Raw genomic sequence first — 16,979 nt, forward strand, 5'->3', positions numbered from 1 at the left:
TTAATTTTATAAAATATACTTACCCGTGTCTAGTTGATATAACGGCCAGATCTTCCAATGTGTGGTTGGTCAATGACTGTCCTTACCCTTCTTTGAATGATGGAGGTTGTAGTTTTTTTATTTTGTCGTTCACAGTCATACAATTTCAGTCCACGACAAAAAAAGACTACAAGTCCCAGATCAATGGAAATAAAAACTTTCGGTTTCTGTTTGTTCTGTTGCGACAAGTTTGCGCGCTTGGTTGTTAAGAATTAAAAATGCGGAGTAAAATGCATTTAAAAAAATGTGCCATGTTACATGAGCATTATTGTATTTAGGAATTAAACATATTGAGTGTGTATAAAATGTATTGTTTCGTTTAACAAGTCTCTAATATAGAACTTTTTTGCAGTTATCTTTTAGATTATGTATTAATGTAGATTCTGGAATAATGTAGTTTTGGATTAAAACCAAAGTGTCGACTCAGTAATAGATTTGCCGTAGATTTTTGTTTCACCAAAGTATGAGCCTAGCATTCAAGTGTTCAATGATCCCTGACGATAATATAAATTACAGGCGTCAAAAGTAGATATACTGTTTATACTATTAAACTCATACACGTTTCTGTGTATTAATATTCGTGAAGCGAAGTAATTAATGAGTGGAAAACCACGGTCTGCAAGTATTTTATTTTTAAGGATCTTTGGTTTTACAAAATACAATTTAAGTAACAAATTGCAGCTTGCGAAATATCTCCGGCTAATGTGTTTTTTAAAACATATAACCCGTAACGATACAGAACAGTTTCAAAACACCAGCCCTGCCAAACGGGACCAGCACCTAGACAACTTCTTCTAAAACAAGGTGCAATGCGCCTGTGCCGCAGCTGTGAGTCCATGATTGGTGTATTTGTAAGTCAATCAATGACGTATTGTCATGACGTAGTAGCTCACCTATTTTGTGATTGGCCAAATTTGTATCATAGACTGCCTTGTGAATCCTGTTCGCGCTTTATGATTGGTGGTATTGCCGAGTTTAAATTTAAAATGTACTGGACCAGGACAGTTTCGATGAACAGAAACCATAAGCGAGTTTTCACATAGCTTGATTGAGGAAAATATACGCTGTACTGTAGCTATTTCAGCGTTAAGGAAGCTGTTTTTTAAAAAATTTGAGACAATTGTACAAGAAAGTTAAGGTAGGTAGGTACGATATTCATTTGTTGGATTTGTAACTACACAGTCTGTTTGTAACACCGTCATCATAACGTACTGTGAAGATGGTTGATGGACTCTTAACACGTTTGTAATAACTTGCATCTGTTTTGTAAAGTATGTCATTCATTTTTTAAATAATTTTATTAGCCTCGTACAAAATTGCTATTCTGGAGAAGAGGGCCATTTCAAAAGATTGAAATAATTTTTAACTTTGTCAACAGTTGACACTGACTGCCACTTTATTCTCACGGCTTCGGCAATACTTTTACATTAATGGCAGTGCATTGAATTTATATTAATGCCAATATGGGTCCATCTGAATCGTTAATGTGTGATTTGATTGAGGTTTTCTACGACAGTATAATCTGTTTCGTGATGTTATGTTATGTGCTATGAGATCCCAATCTGAGCAGGCAAATGACGCCACGGAGCAGCGTTCAAGATAAACTCTGCCATCCAGTTGTTTATGCAATAATATTTTAAACATTGTTACCGCCAACAGCCATATCGGCCTGTACCTACAGCTGGGAGTGGTAAATATTGTATTTAATATGGTTCTGTCTAAGGCTAAAAGTCACGGGTTTCGTCTGAGCTGTGTTAGCGCAGAAAATAAATACGCAAATTATTTTCTGTTCGGTAAATCATACCAGAGAGACATTTTTCGGTATTGGTGAATTAACAGGATTTTGACATAAGGTGATCACTCGTCTGGCAGTAATGTGATTGGAACGCAGTTAATTAAAGGAATTAACCCCTCCACCGACACAAGTATTGTATTGTCAGATTTGTAATTTCACTTCAAGGGTCATAACAAGCCCCAAAGATTGATTCACATTTTGTTAGCATCTTCCCCTTTACTGACTTGTATTCCTCACTCCCTTCATGTTTTCTCTCTGATATTTATGTTTTCACTTAATGTACTGCTCATGTGGTTTACTTAGGAAAATTGTTTGTTTCGTTTTTTGTATTAGTTACAGATCTGTAAATGTATTTTAGAACACTTCATGTAACAGTGGGGTGTGATTTAAAACTACTTGGGGCAAATGAAACCAAACTGGACAGGCAATGTGCACAGTAGGCTAGGTAAGCAATAAGACCCGACAGGTTGGGTAGTATTGGGCAATACTGCACCGCCCAAGGGTGTAATGAGGCCAGACGTCGCAGGCAGAGGTCCTTACAGCCCCTGGAAGGTCTGGTATTTACCAATACCGCCCACCCTGGAGGGTCTTATTGCACTTAGAAAATGGGCAAAAAAAATTGTGGTTTAATTTAGGTGGCTCAAGGATATGTCCAGGTGAAAAGGCATTTAAGCTGGTTCTTTATTTCCTGGTCATCTATTGAGTTAATGTACCTCCCCTGCCAAGGGTACTAGCCAATGAGATGCCGGGAAATTAAAAAGCCACTTTTCTAAAGTAGTAGAATGAATTGGGGCAAATTATTTTATTTAACCGCGATTGGAATCAAGTTAGAATCCGACTGGTACCTAGAGCTTGGGAACTGCCCCTTAACATTTATTCACTTTTTCTTTTTTTTTTTTTTTATAAAGGACTTTAGCCATTTTGACTAAGATCTGTAAAGTGCTGAATTTTCATATAACTGCTGGGACTTGGCTCATATGTTTCTGGGTTGCTACAATAAGGGATGCATATTAAATTGTGCATGGCTGCATTCACCTTACAACTTGCCCACCTGATCTCACTAATTCTAAAATGTTTCCTCACAGCAGTTTAGCTGCATGCTGCTGTAATTCAAACCAGGGCAGTTGTTTTTACAACAGCATTAGAAAGTCATAACAACCCTGTATTTGTCTTTTTGTCACAGTTACTTAAAACAAGTATACATATAAACAAATAGAGGTATAAGTCTGAGTAACTTTCCTGGTTTTAGAAATAAACTGTCCATATACATCTATTGTAAAAGCTATTTATTATTTTAATGAGTTGTTCAAAAGTGAGTCTTTTCAAATCAATCTGTTTCTTTATAAAAAATAAAAAAAAAGAAATGTATTGTGCATTCACAAACTTTCCTTTCTAGAATGAGCCTGATTGCAGTGAACGATGAGAACTTGGGAGTTGATCCTTCGAGTAACCATGCCAGTTCAGAGACGTGTGATTTCCTTTGCCTGTCACAACCCACAGGGAGACCTTCTATCCTGCGCCTGTCCCAAAAAGAGAACGTGCCTCTGAAAAGCTTGATCAAGGGTGTGAAGGTATTAGTTTTGCCATTGCAAAAATTCTGTGATGAATGCAAATTGGTATTTAGTTAAATGTTGTTTTTTTTTTTTTGTGAAGGGATTACAGTATTATTCAACATGATTGATGTGTGTTGTTTGCTAGGATCTATAAGTACAACTCCACTTGATCCTAATGTTTTTAATTGCAGTATAAAACTAACAGCCTTGCACACTACCTCCACCAATCAAGTTAAAGTATTTCAGCATGTCATAGGTTTAGTTCTACAGTACTGTAGCTGATTTCTTTATTATGTACAGACACACACACAGATTAATCCGTCACATATCCTCCCGTCGCAGATCCACCCTACCCGTTTATCCGCCATGATCAATCTCTTCAGCAACGTTAGTTTATTATTAATCAGAGAAGATTAGTTAAGAGATTGTAGATCCTACCAAAGTTTTTGTACACTGTGTTGTACGTGCTCCGTGCGCAGCCTTTGCTGGTAGTGTCATGTGAGCTGTTCAGTGTGTTGATATTGTAGCGTGGGGACAACTGATTTGCAAGACGATGTGGGAATGGACTGGGGAAGGGAATGGGAGTACTCTGCAAATGTGTGTTTGTAAACTGTGTTATTCTTGTTCAGATCTGTTAGTGTTTTGGTGCTTGTGTGACAGAGCTGAGAGACTGCCAGAGTGTGAGTGCGTCACTGAGTGGGGTGGGAGCAGGTCTGACACGACCAGTCAGAGATGGGGAGTGTTTGGCCAATGAGTGAGGAAGGGGGAGGGACTTGGTTGGTTGTGTGTGTGTGTGTTTGTGTGGAGATGAGTTTGAAAGAGAGATTGGGATGTGGTGGCGGGAGAATTGAAGAGGTTGAGTTTGCGAGTGAGAGGAGAGGAATGAGAGCCATTGTTAACTAAAAACTTAAAAAAAAAAAAATACAGCGGTTTCCTGTTGCTTTGACCCTCAACTGTTATCTGTCTCATTATATCATGGAAACCCCACAGCTCCGCGCTACAATATGTAAATAAATCTTGTTCGCCTGCGGGGCGTATCAACTTCAACCTCCGTCTTGATCTCCTGCCTGTCACTCGGCAGTGAATTTACGCACCCAGACAGCTACTCTGTCACAAGCATTATACCCTGTATCTTTCTAATTTAGGGAAGATCCCTAATAAAAGCTGATTCTCAAAACAATAATATAATAGTCATTGTTACAGCTGTGTATAATGGTATTTAAAACAGGATTCATTTATCCGCCTTTTTACATATATACGCCCTTACTCTGGTTCCATCGCAGTCGGATACGCGACAGATTACTCTGTGTGTGTGTGTGTGTGTGTATATATAATATATATATATATATATATAAAAAACACACACACAGAGCAGTGTGGAGTAGTGGTTAGGGCTCTGGACTCTTGACCGGAGGGTCGTGGGTTCAATCCCAGGTGGGGGACACTGCTGCTGTACCCTTGAGCAAGGTACTTTACCTAGATTGCAGTAAAAACCCAACTGGATAAATGGGTAATTGTATGTAAAAATAATGTAATTATGTGTAAAAAATAATGTGATATCTTGTAACAATTGTAAGTTGCCCTGGATAAGGGCGTCTGCTAAGAAATTTATATATATATATATATATATATATATATATATATATATATATATATATATCTATATATCTATATATATATATATATATATATATATATATATAATCACACACTGTATGTGTGCTGGCACAAATATTCGAATGAATATTCTGATACAAACATCAGATGTTCATATTCGCTACAAGTGACATACCTTGCACTTACTGTCTCACCAGAATTTGTGCGACCGTTTCAAAAAATTAATTTGTTGCGACTTTGTTCTGTGGAATGTAATAAACGAGAAGCAAAACAGTGAGTTTTTTCCACTTCACTTTACAACGCCGATTCCATGTGTTTTATTTGAAGTGTTTTCGTTTGCTTGTTCGGCTACAAAAAGGCACAATTAAACCATGTTATTACTTTGGGGGTCTTGCTGTAAAACAAAGGCACACACACCCCTGCCCCTGCTGCTATGCTGTCTCTGCCTGCGTTCAGTCATTATAATGGCATGGTAATAAAAAGTGTACCATGTTTCTCCTTTTATCTTTAGGTATGCTTTCAGACACCAGTGCGGGATCCTGTCACACACAAGATTGTGTCTCAAGCTAGCAAGCTGGAGAACAGCTTCACATTGGATGATTGCACAAAGGCTTTAGAAAAGTTATCTTTGGAAACAAACCAAGCTAAGACTGCTGAGTAAGTTCATGCACTATTTTTTGGTACTCAAAGCTGCTTTACCAATTGCACATTGCAAGAGCAATTTAAGAGGACACTAAGATTTTCTGCTGCTAGCCCAGCTTTTTATTTTTGGTTATATGCAATTAAAAAATTGGTACAATGTTAAGATAAAATGTGACTTTTGCTCTTTGAATACCTATGGGAAAATATATAGTTACTAGAATAATAGTTGTTTTTGTGAAGTGGCAGTTCTGCATAGTTGTGTGGCTTTTGGGGTTTTTTGTTAATTGTTTGTAAAGTGTTGCTGAAGTGGCATGGGATATGTTTTGCTGATCAAATGGTAGTCCGTCAATTAAGGAACTTTTCTATTACTGTGAAAATAAGATTTGGTAGTGTGCAGAAACATCAAATGCTTTTTTTTTAAATTTGTTACAGATCTCTTAAACCGAACGAAGAGATTTATTTATATGTGCCCAAATGGCTTCTTGTCAATATTCTCAACATTGGTTTCGATGGATTAGCATTTTAATATATTCTTGGGACAAGCTGCTATGCCCAGCCTTCAGAGTCGTGTTACAAACAAAGGGAGAAACGAACAATGGTTGCTGTTGGCCCTTTGTGCAGAGCTTGAACATGGCAATGTCTGTGTTGTGAATGCTGCACAAACCTATTTGCTTTGTTTTTAATGGATACTGTGTGGTTTGTAATAAGTGAGTAGTTTAAGTTTAGCAGTGCTTTCTAATTTATATAAAAAGAAAGATCCAGTGTGCAGAATGCACAGCAGTTCTTGTTGAAAGGCTAGCTGCATGCATCTCCGGTCAGTGTGGCTCTATAGACTTGGGCCATTGTCCAAAACAGTAGCAGTCAGTCTGCAGTTCATACAGTATCTAACGTCCACTGGAAAAAGGTACTGGTAAGCATTTTATATCTAGAGTTAGTGTAACTTACTGGATGTAGGTTTTTGTGTAGCTTTTAATTTATGAACTGTTCAGAAATCTCATTCAGCTGCAATTTTCATAGTAAATTGTGCAGCATCCATATTTTTACTGAATCCAACTTGTGGGAGTTTGAATTTTTTTTTTTTTTTTTGCAGTACTGTGCACATTGAAAACAAGGAGAAGAATCAAGAGAGTGAGTATAAAGCAGGTAATGTTTAGAAATCTTGCTTGTCAATTCAATACACTTGCTAATAAATGTCTAGAGCAGTGGCACTTCGTTACCCATGTACCTAATTATTAAACTGAGTCAATTAAACCCCTCCTCATTGGTGTGGTGGGTGGGGGGGTTGGGACTGAGGATCTGTATTGCAATACTGAAGACAATATTGCAATACATATTGGAATTCAACGGCGAGTGATGCTAATGTAGATTTTTGCCTACCAAAATAAATCTACATATATAAACTTTGTTTTTTGTCATTTTTATCGAATTTAAAGTATTATAATGTAATATGACAAATTTAGACTCTCATGAAATGCCCAGTAACTCTTTTTTGTTGGGTCCTCTGAAACGTGCATGTGCTCCCAATTTGAAAAATAAAAAAAAACCAGTGCTGATTTGAACGCTATTTAAAATTGATTTTAAATTTTATTATAAATATCTTTATTCATTTTTTATTAAACATGTTTTTCAAAAGTGCATCCTATGACTAGCCATAATTGTTCAGTGCAGAGACTCTGGGTTTGGAATAAAAGACTGACCTTGCTTTTAAGATTTATATTACAAAAGCATAAATAAGTGCTACAAATAAAAAAATAAATACTGGTAGTAATGTTAAACTATTTATTTATGTATCTGCTTTGCTTGTTTTCTTTCTATCAACTTACAGTACCAGAACAGCTGTTGTGTGTGTTTGTTTTTTTTTTTAGATCAAATGCAGTAGGTCCAGGGGGAAAAAAAAATAAAAAATTCAGAATATAGTGTAAAATGACATTGTCCAGAACTGTTGGCAGATAGTCTTTTAAAAATAAATGTAAAAACAACTAAAATTGCACTGATACAGTTCTTAAATTGGTGACAAATAAAAAAGAAAAAAGATGGGGGTGGTGGGGAGGATGTGGACGTGATCTACTATACAGGGCATAGTGGTGATTTGAAGTTCTGCGCTGGAGATGACCTCATAATAGAGAAAAAAAACATGCATGATAAAAAGTCAAAAAATAACCAAACCACCAGAGACAACATTTGCCCGCTAGATGCTTTCAAAACAAGCCCAATTTAGATTCCACACATGTGACTTTGCTTTGCAGAATTTATTCAGCTCAAAATCTGTGTTCTTCTGCCATATTTTCTTTTGTGTTAGCACAGCTCACATTATATGTTCTCTCGGGAAGTGATTATCTAGCGAGATAATAGCTGACATTTTCCAATAGACGTTTCTCTGAATCAGTTTAACCAAAAATACCGGTATTATTGTTCAAATACTGGTTATTGTATTGCCTGGTGAATATCACAATATACCGGTATATCAGTGTTATTGCGCACCCCTACTATTTAACCTCTACTGGATCGACACTTCAGAATTGGAGTTCCTTTTCATTGATCTAGAGTTTGGGTGTGAATTGCATATCCCTGCATAACTAACGTCTACCCTTTGGGCAGGCAACTTCAGCTTCAGTACTGTTGTCGTTTCATTTAGAAACGTACCATTTGTGTACTGGATGCTCATTCTACTTTAGACTATTATGGCAAATTTGTTATGCATTGTGACTGGGACATCTGAACATGGCAGACCCTTTTTGCTATTTCAGATTAGATTGGTGGGTTTAATTATTGTCTGTGACTAATTATTTCTTTATTTTTAGATGCAAATGAGGAGGTGCCTTACCCAGATGATGAACTACCTGTTCAAAGCAAAGGAGCGTACACAATTGACTTTGACCACCTTGATTCCATCAACCCCTTTAAGAGTGGTAGTCAGCTGGGGAATTCCCTTCCTAACATAGGATATTCACCAGTTAAAGTGTCAAAGAGCCAAGAACAAAATAAGTCCCCTGTAAAAGTGACAAGCCCAGAGAAGCCCTTGCCAGAAAATATAACTCGGAGTGAATTATCATTGGAAGATACACTCCCTGTTACCCCAAGGCTGGATAATTCAGTTCCTGAAGTAGAACTACAGCAATTGGTAAAAACTGCAGACAACACTGACAGCCCTGTTTCTGTCAAAGATACTTCAGGCACTGATTTGTCTAATGATGTATCTGGAGAAGATGCAGAGGTGATAGTTCCCAAGGCACATTACAATCTGGATTTGGACAATCTGAATATGATTAACCCTTTTTCATCATCTTCAAACGTGAACAATTCTCCACCACCGGCCATAGGATCTTACAACCTTGATATTGATGTTGATTCCATTAATCCTTTCAAGTGCCGTGGTTCAACACTCCAGAACTCGCCCATTGGTGATGGTTCCAAGACACCCATTGAAAGGTCTTCACTAGCGAAAGATGTCCCTGAAAAACTGGAATGCAACAAGCCTCCCACAGGTGAATGCCCACCAATGCAAGATGAACCTGTTCATCTAGAGGCCAATAGGCCCATTACTGAAACCTATCCACCAGTAAAAGATGAGCCTGTAAAAGAAACCAACAAACTTCCTGCAGAGAATTCTCCCCCAATGAAAGAGCAACCTATGAAACTGGAATTTAATTTTGATGATGACAGCAAGGCCAAGAAGAAACCTCCCAAAAACTTTGGCAAGAGGCCACCTGGTGCCAAACTGTCTGCCAAGAAACCGAAGGCACCCAGTGAAATAATAGAACCTCCCAAATCTCAAGAAGTTAGCGATAAACCAGCTGATGACGACATTCCCCTTCCAAAGGCATCTTATAATTTTGACTTTGACAAGTTTAATGACCCCAATTTTAACCCATTTGGGACTGGTATAAAAATAAACAGTTCTCCAAAACTAGATGCTAAAGCCACTCCAGGTGCCCCAGCTGAAGAAAAGGCAGAGGTTGCACCTCAGGAAGTTTCAGAGCTTCCAAAGCTTGAACTTGATGAAAAAACAGTTAAAGATGAATCTTCTGCAGTGCCAATGTAAGTAAGTCTTTTGTTAGTGAGGTATTTGTCCATATTGTTAAATATGTCTGATCAAAAGTTTTCATAGAATTGGTTCAGCAGTACTGCTTCTGGTGGACCAGCTAAAATTTTGTGCATGGTCAAAGCTGGTTGCAAATGAGGTGGGTGAACTGGTTAACAAAAGACCCTACATTTTGTTTCAACATTGTCCACTTTTTACAGGTCAGCCAAAGTACCTACCTTGACCGAGAGCACAGCACCTGCAGCAGAGGTAAAATGATTTTTTTTTTTTTAATTTACTTTAATAAATGTATCGACCAAAGTACAGGCTTTGATTGTTTATTAAGATGGATGATTTAAGCTTTAAAATTGAAAGGTTTTTTGCAGAGCTTTCACATCCAGCCATCTTCAACATAAATAGGTCTAAATGCTGTTTTATAATGCTTTTAATGATAAGTTGGGCTGTAGAACTGTTGCTGTTCCTTCTGCAATGATTCTAATTTGGTTTCTCTGATGTGGTAAAATATTTTTTATTAAAGCCATATGAATTGTTTGTTTTTTGAAGGACATGGTGCCAGAACCACCAAGCAATAATCCTCCTGCCATTAAAGAGGACAAGCTGGCATTAGGCAATGAGAATCTGACCATGGAAATACCAGTGACGCAACCAGAGTGGATCATGCAAAGAAGTGCCGCAGAATCGTTTATGAACTGCACTGTGTCGAACCATGACATTACAACAGATGAATCATTCAGGCCAGGAACAGAATGTATGCCACTTTGGTTTCTTTGTCACCCAAGTGTCCTGTACCTTTTTTTTATGAACTTTTATTAATTATCTAACATGTTTGGCATAATACTATGTAATTGCATTCAGTAACATGCCTCTACTGTCACAGCTGTAAATTCAAAATTAAAGCCGTTGGTATGATAAAGTTGACCCGGATGTATATCACCACTATAAGAATTGACAAGTTTCAATACAATTCGATAAGCAACTTTCCAGATTTATATGCAACAATTGAAGTGACATATAGACACCACCCTGCACATCGTTGGGTAGGCCTGATGCATAAAGCATAGCTGTCATTCCAGGTTTTGCAAGGCTAAAGGAGAGCCTTGTATAGTAAGTTAATTGCTCTGTCTGCTTCAGTTCTAGCTTCCGGTTTTAATGAGCCAGTTGACTACCTGGAACAGTTTGGAACGTCAACGGTAAGTATGCCTCCAATTGTAAACCAGTACCATTGCAACTCTGAGTGCCCACAAGATTTCAAAAAGCAGATATTGAAAATCTAGATTTTTTTTTTTTTTTTTTCAGTTCAAGGAATCTGCACTAAGAAAGCAATCCCTGTACTTGAAGTTTGATCCATTGCTGAAAGACAGCCCAAAGAAATCTCTGCCCGCAATGTGCAATGGCATACCGCTCCCTTGTTCAGTCCTCTCAAGGTACATATAAAGTAGTATGGTTCAGATGGACTGCCTGCGATCACATTCAGCATTATGCTACGTAATTTGTTTGTGTGGACATAAATAGCCCAAAAACCTGCAACTGGTGATGTGAGTTTTGTACCAATTCATTGCTTATGACTTTCTTTAGTAACTGAACACTTAATAATAAATAAAGATCCTGTCTGTATTGAATTTTAGGTTTGGTGAAGTATGGGACTTGCCAGCTAGAGTTGAAAACAAAGTGCAGAGTGAGCAAAAGCCTGAGGAATTGAATATTCTCGAAACGTCCCCAGTAGCTGTAAGTATTAAGTTTGAAGGTAGAAATGTACGTTTCTCTGGAAGTGTACTTTTAAATAGAAGTAGTGGTATTGCGTGGTATATCACCTTGTCTTAATACTGCCCGTATTCATTTTAGGGTTATTATGTTCACTTGTTCATTTGATAGAATATACTGTATTTGTTGATGCAGTATTGAAGACCTTAACAGTATTTACACAAACAATTGGATTACATTTTTTCTTGGATACAAATCTTTAAATTTAAATCTTTCAACATCTTTTATTTTTTAGATGACTGCTCCTCTGGTGCCTGGTGTGCCTACTGCCTTACATTCTCTAGTCTCTGACTTTCCCCTCCCCACTAGTAGGGCAGAAGATGCTATCATTGAAGTCTTAAAATACAGTCAAAAAGACATGGATGCTGCCATTGAGGAAGTCAGACGACAGGTAAAAATTAAATGGTTAATAAAATAGTTTGTCTGTGCAACCTGACCATTGAGGTAATGGAATACTGACCATAAGTACATCTTGAACAGTTATATTGAAATAACAATATTAAAATGAAGAAATAAACAAAACAGTATTGCAATTGGCAGTTCCTTTTCCAATACAGTTTTGCCTGTGTATTGTATAGATAATATAGGGACTGCCAAATACACAATAGTGCCACCCAGTGGTAGTCATTGGCAAAGGCTCAGAATAGTGATATCTTTAATCTTGGTTTACAAGATACAAATTGTAAGTGCAGAATAATGAACTACCCTTATCCAGCATTTTAATGTGTAATGTTCTGTTTAGGTTCAAGAAAAAGAGAAAGTAATTGATGAGTGGCAGGACAAATATAACAAACTGCGGACGGATTACACTATAATGGAGTAGGTATTTTGGAGAATACAGTTTTAATGTAATTGTATGCATGCTATTACATTTTCCTTAACTAACTTTTTTTTCTCCCTTAGGACAATTGTGGCAGAGTTTGAATCAACAATAGCCCAAATTGTAGGTATGTGGTGTGTATTTGTTTTTTGTTTTTTTGGTTTTTTTTGCTGCCCCTAAGTTGAATATAGCAGTTTGGGCAAGGTATTGTCTTATTGGTCAGGTTTTATACATTGTTAAACTCCTTTGAAATGATCAACATGCGATGGGTAAATTCTATTTCAGATGATGGCCAGAAACAGAAAGTGGCAGCTAAAGCTGAAATCCAGAAAGTCAGTGAGGAGAAGCAGCAGCTCCTTCTTGACTTGAGTTCAATGGAGACATCTTTTTCAGACCTCTTTAAAAGGTTTGATAAACAGAAAGAAGCAATGGAAGGTTATAAAACGGTAAGAAGTTAACTTGATTCTTATTTAATACGTAAGATGTAGGAAACTATTGCAGCCCCATGGTTCTATTATCCTTTTTACAACATGACTGACTTGTATCCCATTTTAAGCACCTCCACAAGCTAGGAGTAGAAAGCAGATTGACTTGTGAGTCCCAATGGGAAACTGCCATCTGTTCTTGGATAGGGAGCCCCAAAACCAAGGATAGGACAATAATGTCCTAGATGGGCGGAGCCAAGACAGGGGCTAGTACCTGGAGCCCAGAAAGGCTGCTGCTGTTCAGATTGTATATGGGAATAGAGCGGCGGGGAATACATTTTGCAGGTATTTTGCAATGGCAACTTGTCCAGCAGCCAAGTTTGAAGAAAAGCTGGAGTTAGCCTATTGTGACTCCCTATAGTCAATGGAAATCTCTTTTTTTTTTTTTTTTTTTGTGGTAATTTTGTAATGCATACAACTGCTACTGACAAACAGTGTACTGGGTTAATACTGTATATAGATTAAAAGTTCTTGTGACACCATGTGTTCAAATCTCACCTCCACATTTTTGTTTTGTTTAATTTAAATGTGTTCAAAAAATAATTGACAGTGAAATATGCAGACAAGAAGTGGTAATAAAAAAAAAAATACTTTTTTATTTTATTAGTTTATTGCTCCCCACAGCCATTATGCTCATTATGAAAACAAAATCGAAATATTGACTCTTTGGGGGAGCATGAACAAACACATGACAACCAGTGTGTTTTTTTTTTTGTTTTTGTTTTTTTTTTAAATTATTATTATTTATTTATTTTTATAAAAGCTTTTTTAAACATTTCAAAACAAAGAACATAACAGGCGGTCAAGTGAAATGTATGTATCGCACCAAAATATTGCATATCTACAGAAACATCGGCAACTCCATATGGATGGAAGTTCAGGTAGCTTTTTTTTACATATTTAAAGAGACGTTTTGGTATATTCACACCATCAGGACATCAAAGTATAAAAGAGATATATACAATTAGATAGAAAAAAAGAAGAAATACACATTGCATAAAAATTAAGTTTTAATTCTTCAAAAATCTGTCTAGGAATCAGACAATTGTGATTTATAGTATGTTCAAACAGAATTGAGGTAAATTTATGTGAATGTTAAAGAAACACACATGACAGAATTACAAAATCAATTTCAACTGTCATGTAATCATAGATTGGTTCTTAAATTCTTACAAAATTAGTAATTGTAGAAGTCAGTTTCTTCTGCTGTCTGTCCAATGCTTTGTATTACCCTCCACCTCTGAGTGGGCTCCAATGGTGCCTGTAGTGATACACGCATTGGATCATGGCAATGAACCATGGGATTGATTGTCCTGGCCTTCTTTTTACTGTCCTTGCCCAAAACCCGGATGGAGATTTAATAAAATGTTGTATAGACAATGCAACATTTAGACTAAAGCAATGGTTACTACTTTATTGTACTGCCAATACTTGTAGTATATTTAAGTTGATTTGACTGTTTTGTGGTACTGTGCATGACCAAACATGCTGTAAAGAACTGTTTTTATTGACAATGCAAAAGAAATAGTAAGAAGGTATAATGCAAATGCTTGTGGTGTTTTGATTTTTAGAATGAAGAAACTTTAAAGAGATGTGCTCAAGACTATCTGGCTAGAATTAAAAAAGAGGAACAGAGGTACCAAACACTGAAGGCTCATGCTGAGGAGAAAATAGGCCTGTAAGTACTGCATGGTTGTTTTGTGTAGTGGTGTGTGTGTGTGGTGTTTTTATTTATTTTTATTTTTATTTATTTATTTATTTTTAAATATGTAACTTTATGGAATGTGTTTGCAATTTAAGACTAGACAAGGACAGGAGCATACCAATGAATTCTCTTTATGAATGCAGTGTTTTCAATGAATGTTCTGTTTTGTTTAGTGCTAATGAGGAAATTGCCCAGGTTAGAACAAAATACAAGGCAGAAACTGCAGCACTGCAGGCAACTTTACGCCGGGAGCAGATGAAAATCCAGTCGCTGGACAGAAGTCTTGAACAAAAGGTGAGTGGAATGTGTCGTACAGTCCAGGTGGCACTATACAATACAATAGTATAGGAATAAAAACAATGTTGTAAAAGAACGTATTGAACTGTGGTGCTTTGTGCTGCCTTAAATCAATTGTCAATCATTGGTGGACAGAGGGCTTTATTACAATTGCTGGTTAAGAAGGCTCAAAGTGGCTGTTGAAGTACCATTCTTAACCACTTCAACTCCAAATGTAAAAATGAAAGCCCTTCCCAGGTAACAGATTTTGAAAATAATGTTTTCAAACATGTAATTGCTATAAAATGTTAACATATGATAAATAAAACACAAATAAATGACTTAAACTGTGTGTTTCATAAACCCTTTATGCTGCTGTGTACTACATACCCATATTCAATATAGAGATAAAAATGTTTTTTTTTTTTTTTTTTATTTAATATAGAGATAAAAACGTTGTTTTTTTAACAATGATAACAAAAACGCTGCTAATAATAACTAATAATCAGTAAACAGTAATTATCAAATAAAAATCAAACATCAAAATGTGTGCCAGTATCGACCTTGCTCTGTGCCATTTATTGAAATGTTCAATACAACAAAACCCGGGATTGCCTTCGCAACCACTGCACATTTTTTCTTTTGTCTTTTTCTTTTGTTTTCATTTTCGTAGCAGACCCTGTACCTTTTACGGTGTCTGCTTCCCTTGTGTTGGAGGGATAGTCACAAATGCATGTACACAGCTACTTTGCGCAGGCATTGTGATGGATCTGCCTGCCGCATTGCCTGTATTTCGTCACAGCACTGCCATTTCAAAACAAACAGCTTCCCGTTTGCAACTCGCTTACCTGTAAAGTAGCTGCATGCTCTTCTGTTTGTACAGTTTTGTATTGTTCTTGGCTCCACATCCTCTTCATCATAATCGGCAAGTGATAAGTCAGCATCACTGTCGCTGGTATCGAAATCCTCCGAACCAGCTTCACTCCCGTTGCTCATTATAGAAAGACCACGTACGTTGCCATGTTTAGCTTTCGCTAAAAACTATATAAACTATAACTAAACAAGTAAAACTAATAATTTTTTTTTTAAAATGTGTGTGTGTATATATATATATATATATATATATATATATATATATATATATATATATATATATATATATATATATATATATATATATATATATATATACTTGTAAAAGCTGAATGGCTTCCTGCAATATATCTCAGCCTTCTAAACGCCCACAGCTACAGACTGGAATTGCTACATGACATGCAATTGGATAAAAATGTCACCTGACCCTCCCCCAACTTTCATTGCCCATTCCACAGTACTAGCACTGCTTTAGAGAATGAAACCTGAAACGCTAGACTGAGAAAACGATCATAGAATAGAATGGGAAACGTGACGTACAGCATGGTACTGTAAGTGGGTTTTCAATTGACGTACGTGCGTACGTCCTGGTGTTGAAGTGGTTAAGACTGATTGCTGTGTAACAATTCCTATGATTTTTTTGTACTTATGTTTTTATGCCTGTAATGTATACTAAAGCGTTGCCTGTAAAGTTTCCTAAAGTTCATCCTTGGCTACATACTTTTAGTTCTTCTCTAAAATATAACATTTCAGTATCTTAGTGGACTCATCTCCCTCCTTTTTTTTATTTTTTTATTTTTCTTCTAACAGGCAAAAGAAAATGAAGAATTAACAAAACTCTGCGATGAACTCATAATGAACGTGCAAAAAGGTGGCGCTCGCCAATGACCTGTAAACTTTTCTGATCTCCTCGTACTTTCTTTCTTGTTTGTCTTTTTGTTTGTTGTATGTAGATAAAAGCACTGCTAATTAAAAAAAAGTTTGATTGCAAAATGACCATCCTGTGTGAATCTTATTAATCTGGATAAACCTGCAAGTGTTTCAAGAAAGCCATCCAGGTCATGTGTGAAATTTTTAGAATATGTACTAAAAATTGGTTAATGGTGTTTTTTTTTTTTTTTTACAATAATCCACATTATTGGCAATCTTAATTTTTACACTAATATATATATATATATATATATATATATATATATATATATAATTTCTAATTGTTCTATTGAAAGAAATAAATTAAAGTAGAGATTCAGCTTTTATAATAAAACAACAAATTATTACGTAAGATGCACAAAATTAAAAATAAGATGCAAAAACTAGTTTAATACTTTGACAAAAGTATTTGGGCACCCTTACATTAGTATTTTGTGTCCC

The 16,979-nt window shown here is 36.3% G+C and overlaps 1 protein-coding gene across 3 annotated transcripts; it reads left to right on the forward strand.

Annotated features, from left to right (window-relative positions):
- Positions 1 to 996: 996 nt before the first annotated feature.
- On the forward strand, positions 997 to 16,604 carry LOC117408900 (transforming acidic coiled-coil-containing protein 3-like). Of its 3 annotated transcripts, none has more exons than XM_059004474.1 (17): positions 997 to 1,181; positions 3,231 to 3,405; positions 5,516 to 5,661; positions 6,737 to 6,789; positions 8,448 to 9,684; positions 9,889 to 9,937; positions 10,232 to 10,436; positions 10,820 to 10,878; positions 10,985 to 11,112; positions 11,314 to 11,413; positions 11,685 to 11,840; positions 12,192 to 12,268; positions 12,353 to 12,396; positions 12,555 to 12,715; positions 14,326 to 14,432; positions 14,633 to 14,753; positions 16,419 to 16,604. In XM_059004474.1, the coding sequence occupies exons 2-17, from the start codon at positions 3,232 to 3,234 to the stop codon at positions 16,494 to 16,496; spliced, it is 2,895 nt and encodes a 964-aa protein (XP_058860457.1). In that variant the 5' UTR covers positions 997 to 1,181; position 3,231; the 3' UTR covers positions 16,497 to 16,604. The 3 variants fall into 3 exon arrangements, with proteins under 3 accessions (XP_058860457.1, XP_058860456.1, XP_033870210.3); XM_059004473.1 differs by having other exon boundaries at positions 997 to 1,177; XM_034014319.3 differs by having other exon boundaries at positions 997 to 1,177; positions 6,737 to 6,774.
- Positions 16,605 to 16,979: the final 375 nt, after the last annotated feature.

The sequence above is a fragment of the Acipenser ruthenus genome, chromosome 2 (assembly GCF_902713425.1).
Source record: "Acipenser ruthenus chromosome 2, fAciRut3.2 maternal haplotype, whole genome shotgun sequence".
NCBI lineage: Eukaryota > Metazoa > Chordata > Actinopteri > Acipenseriformes > Acipenseridae > Acipenser > Acipenser ruthenus.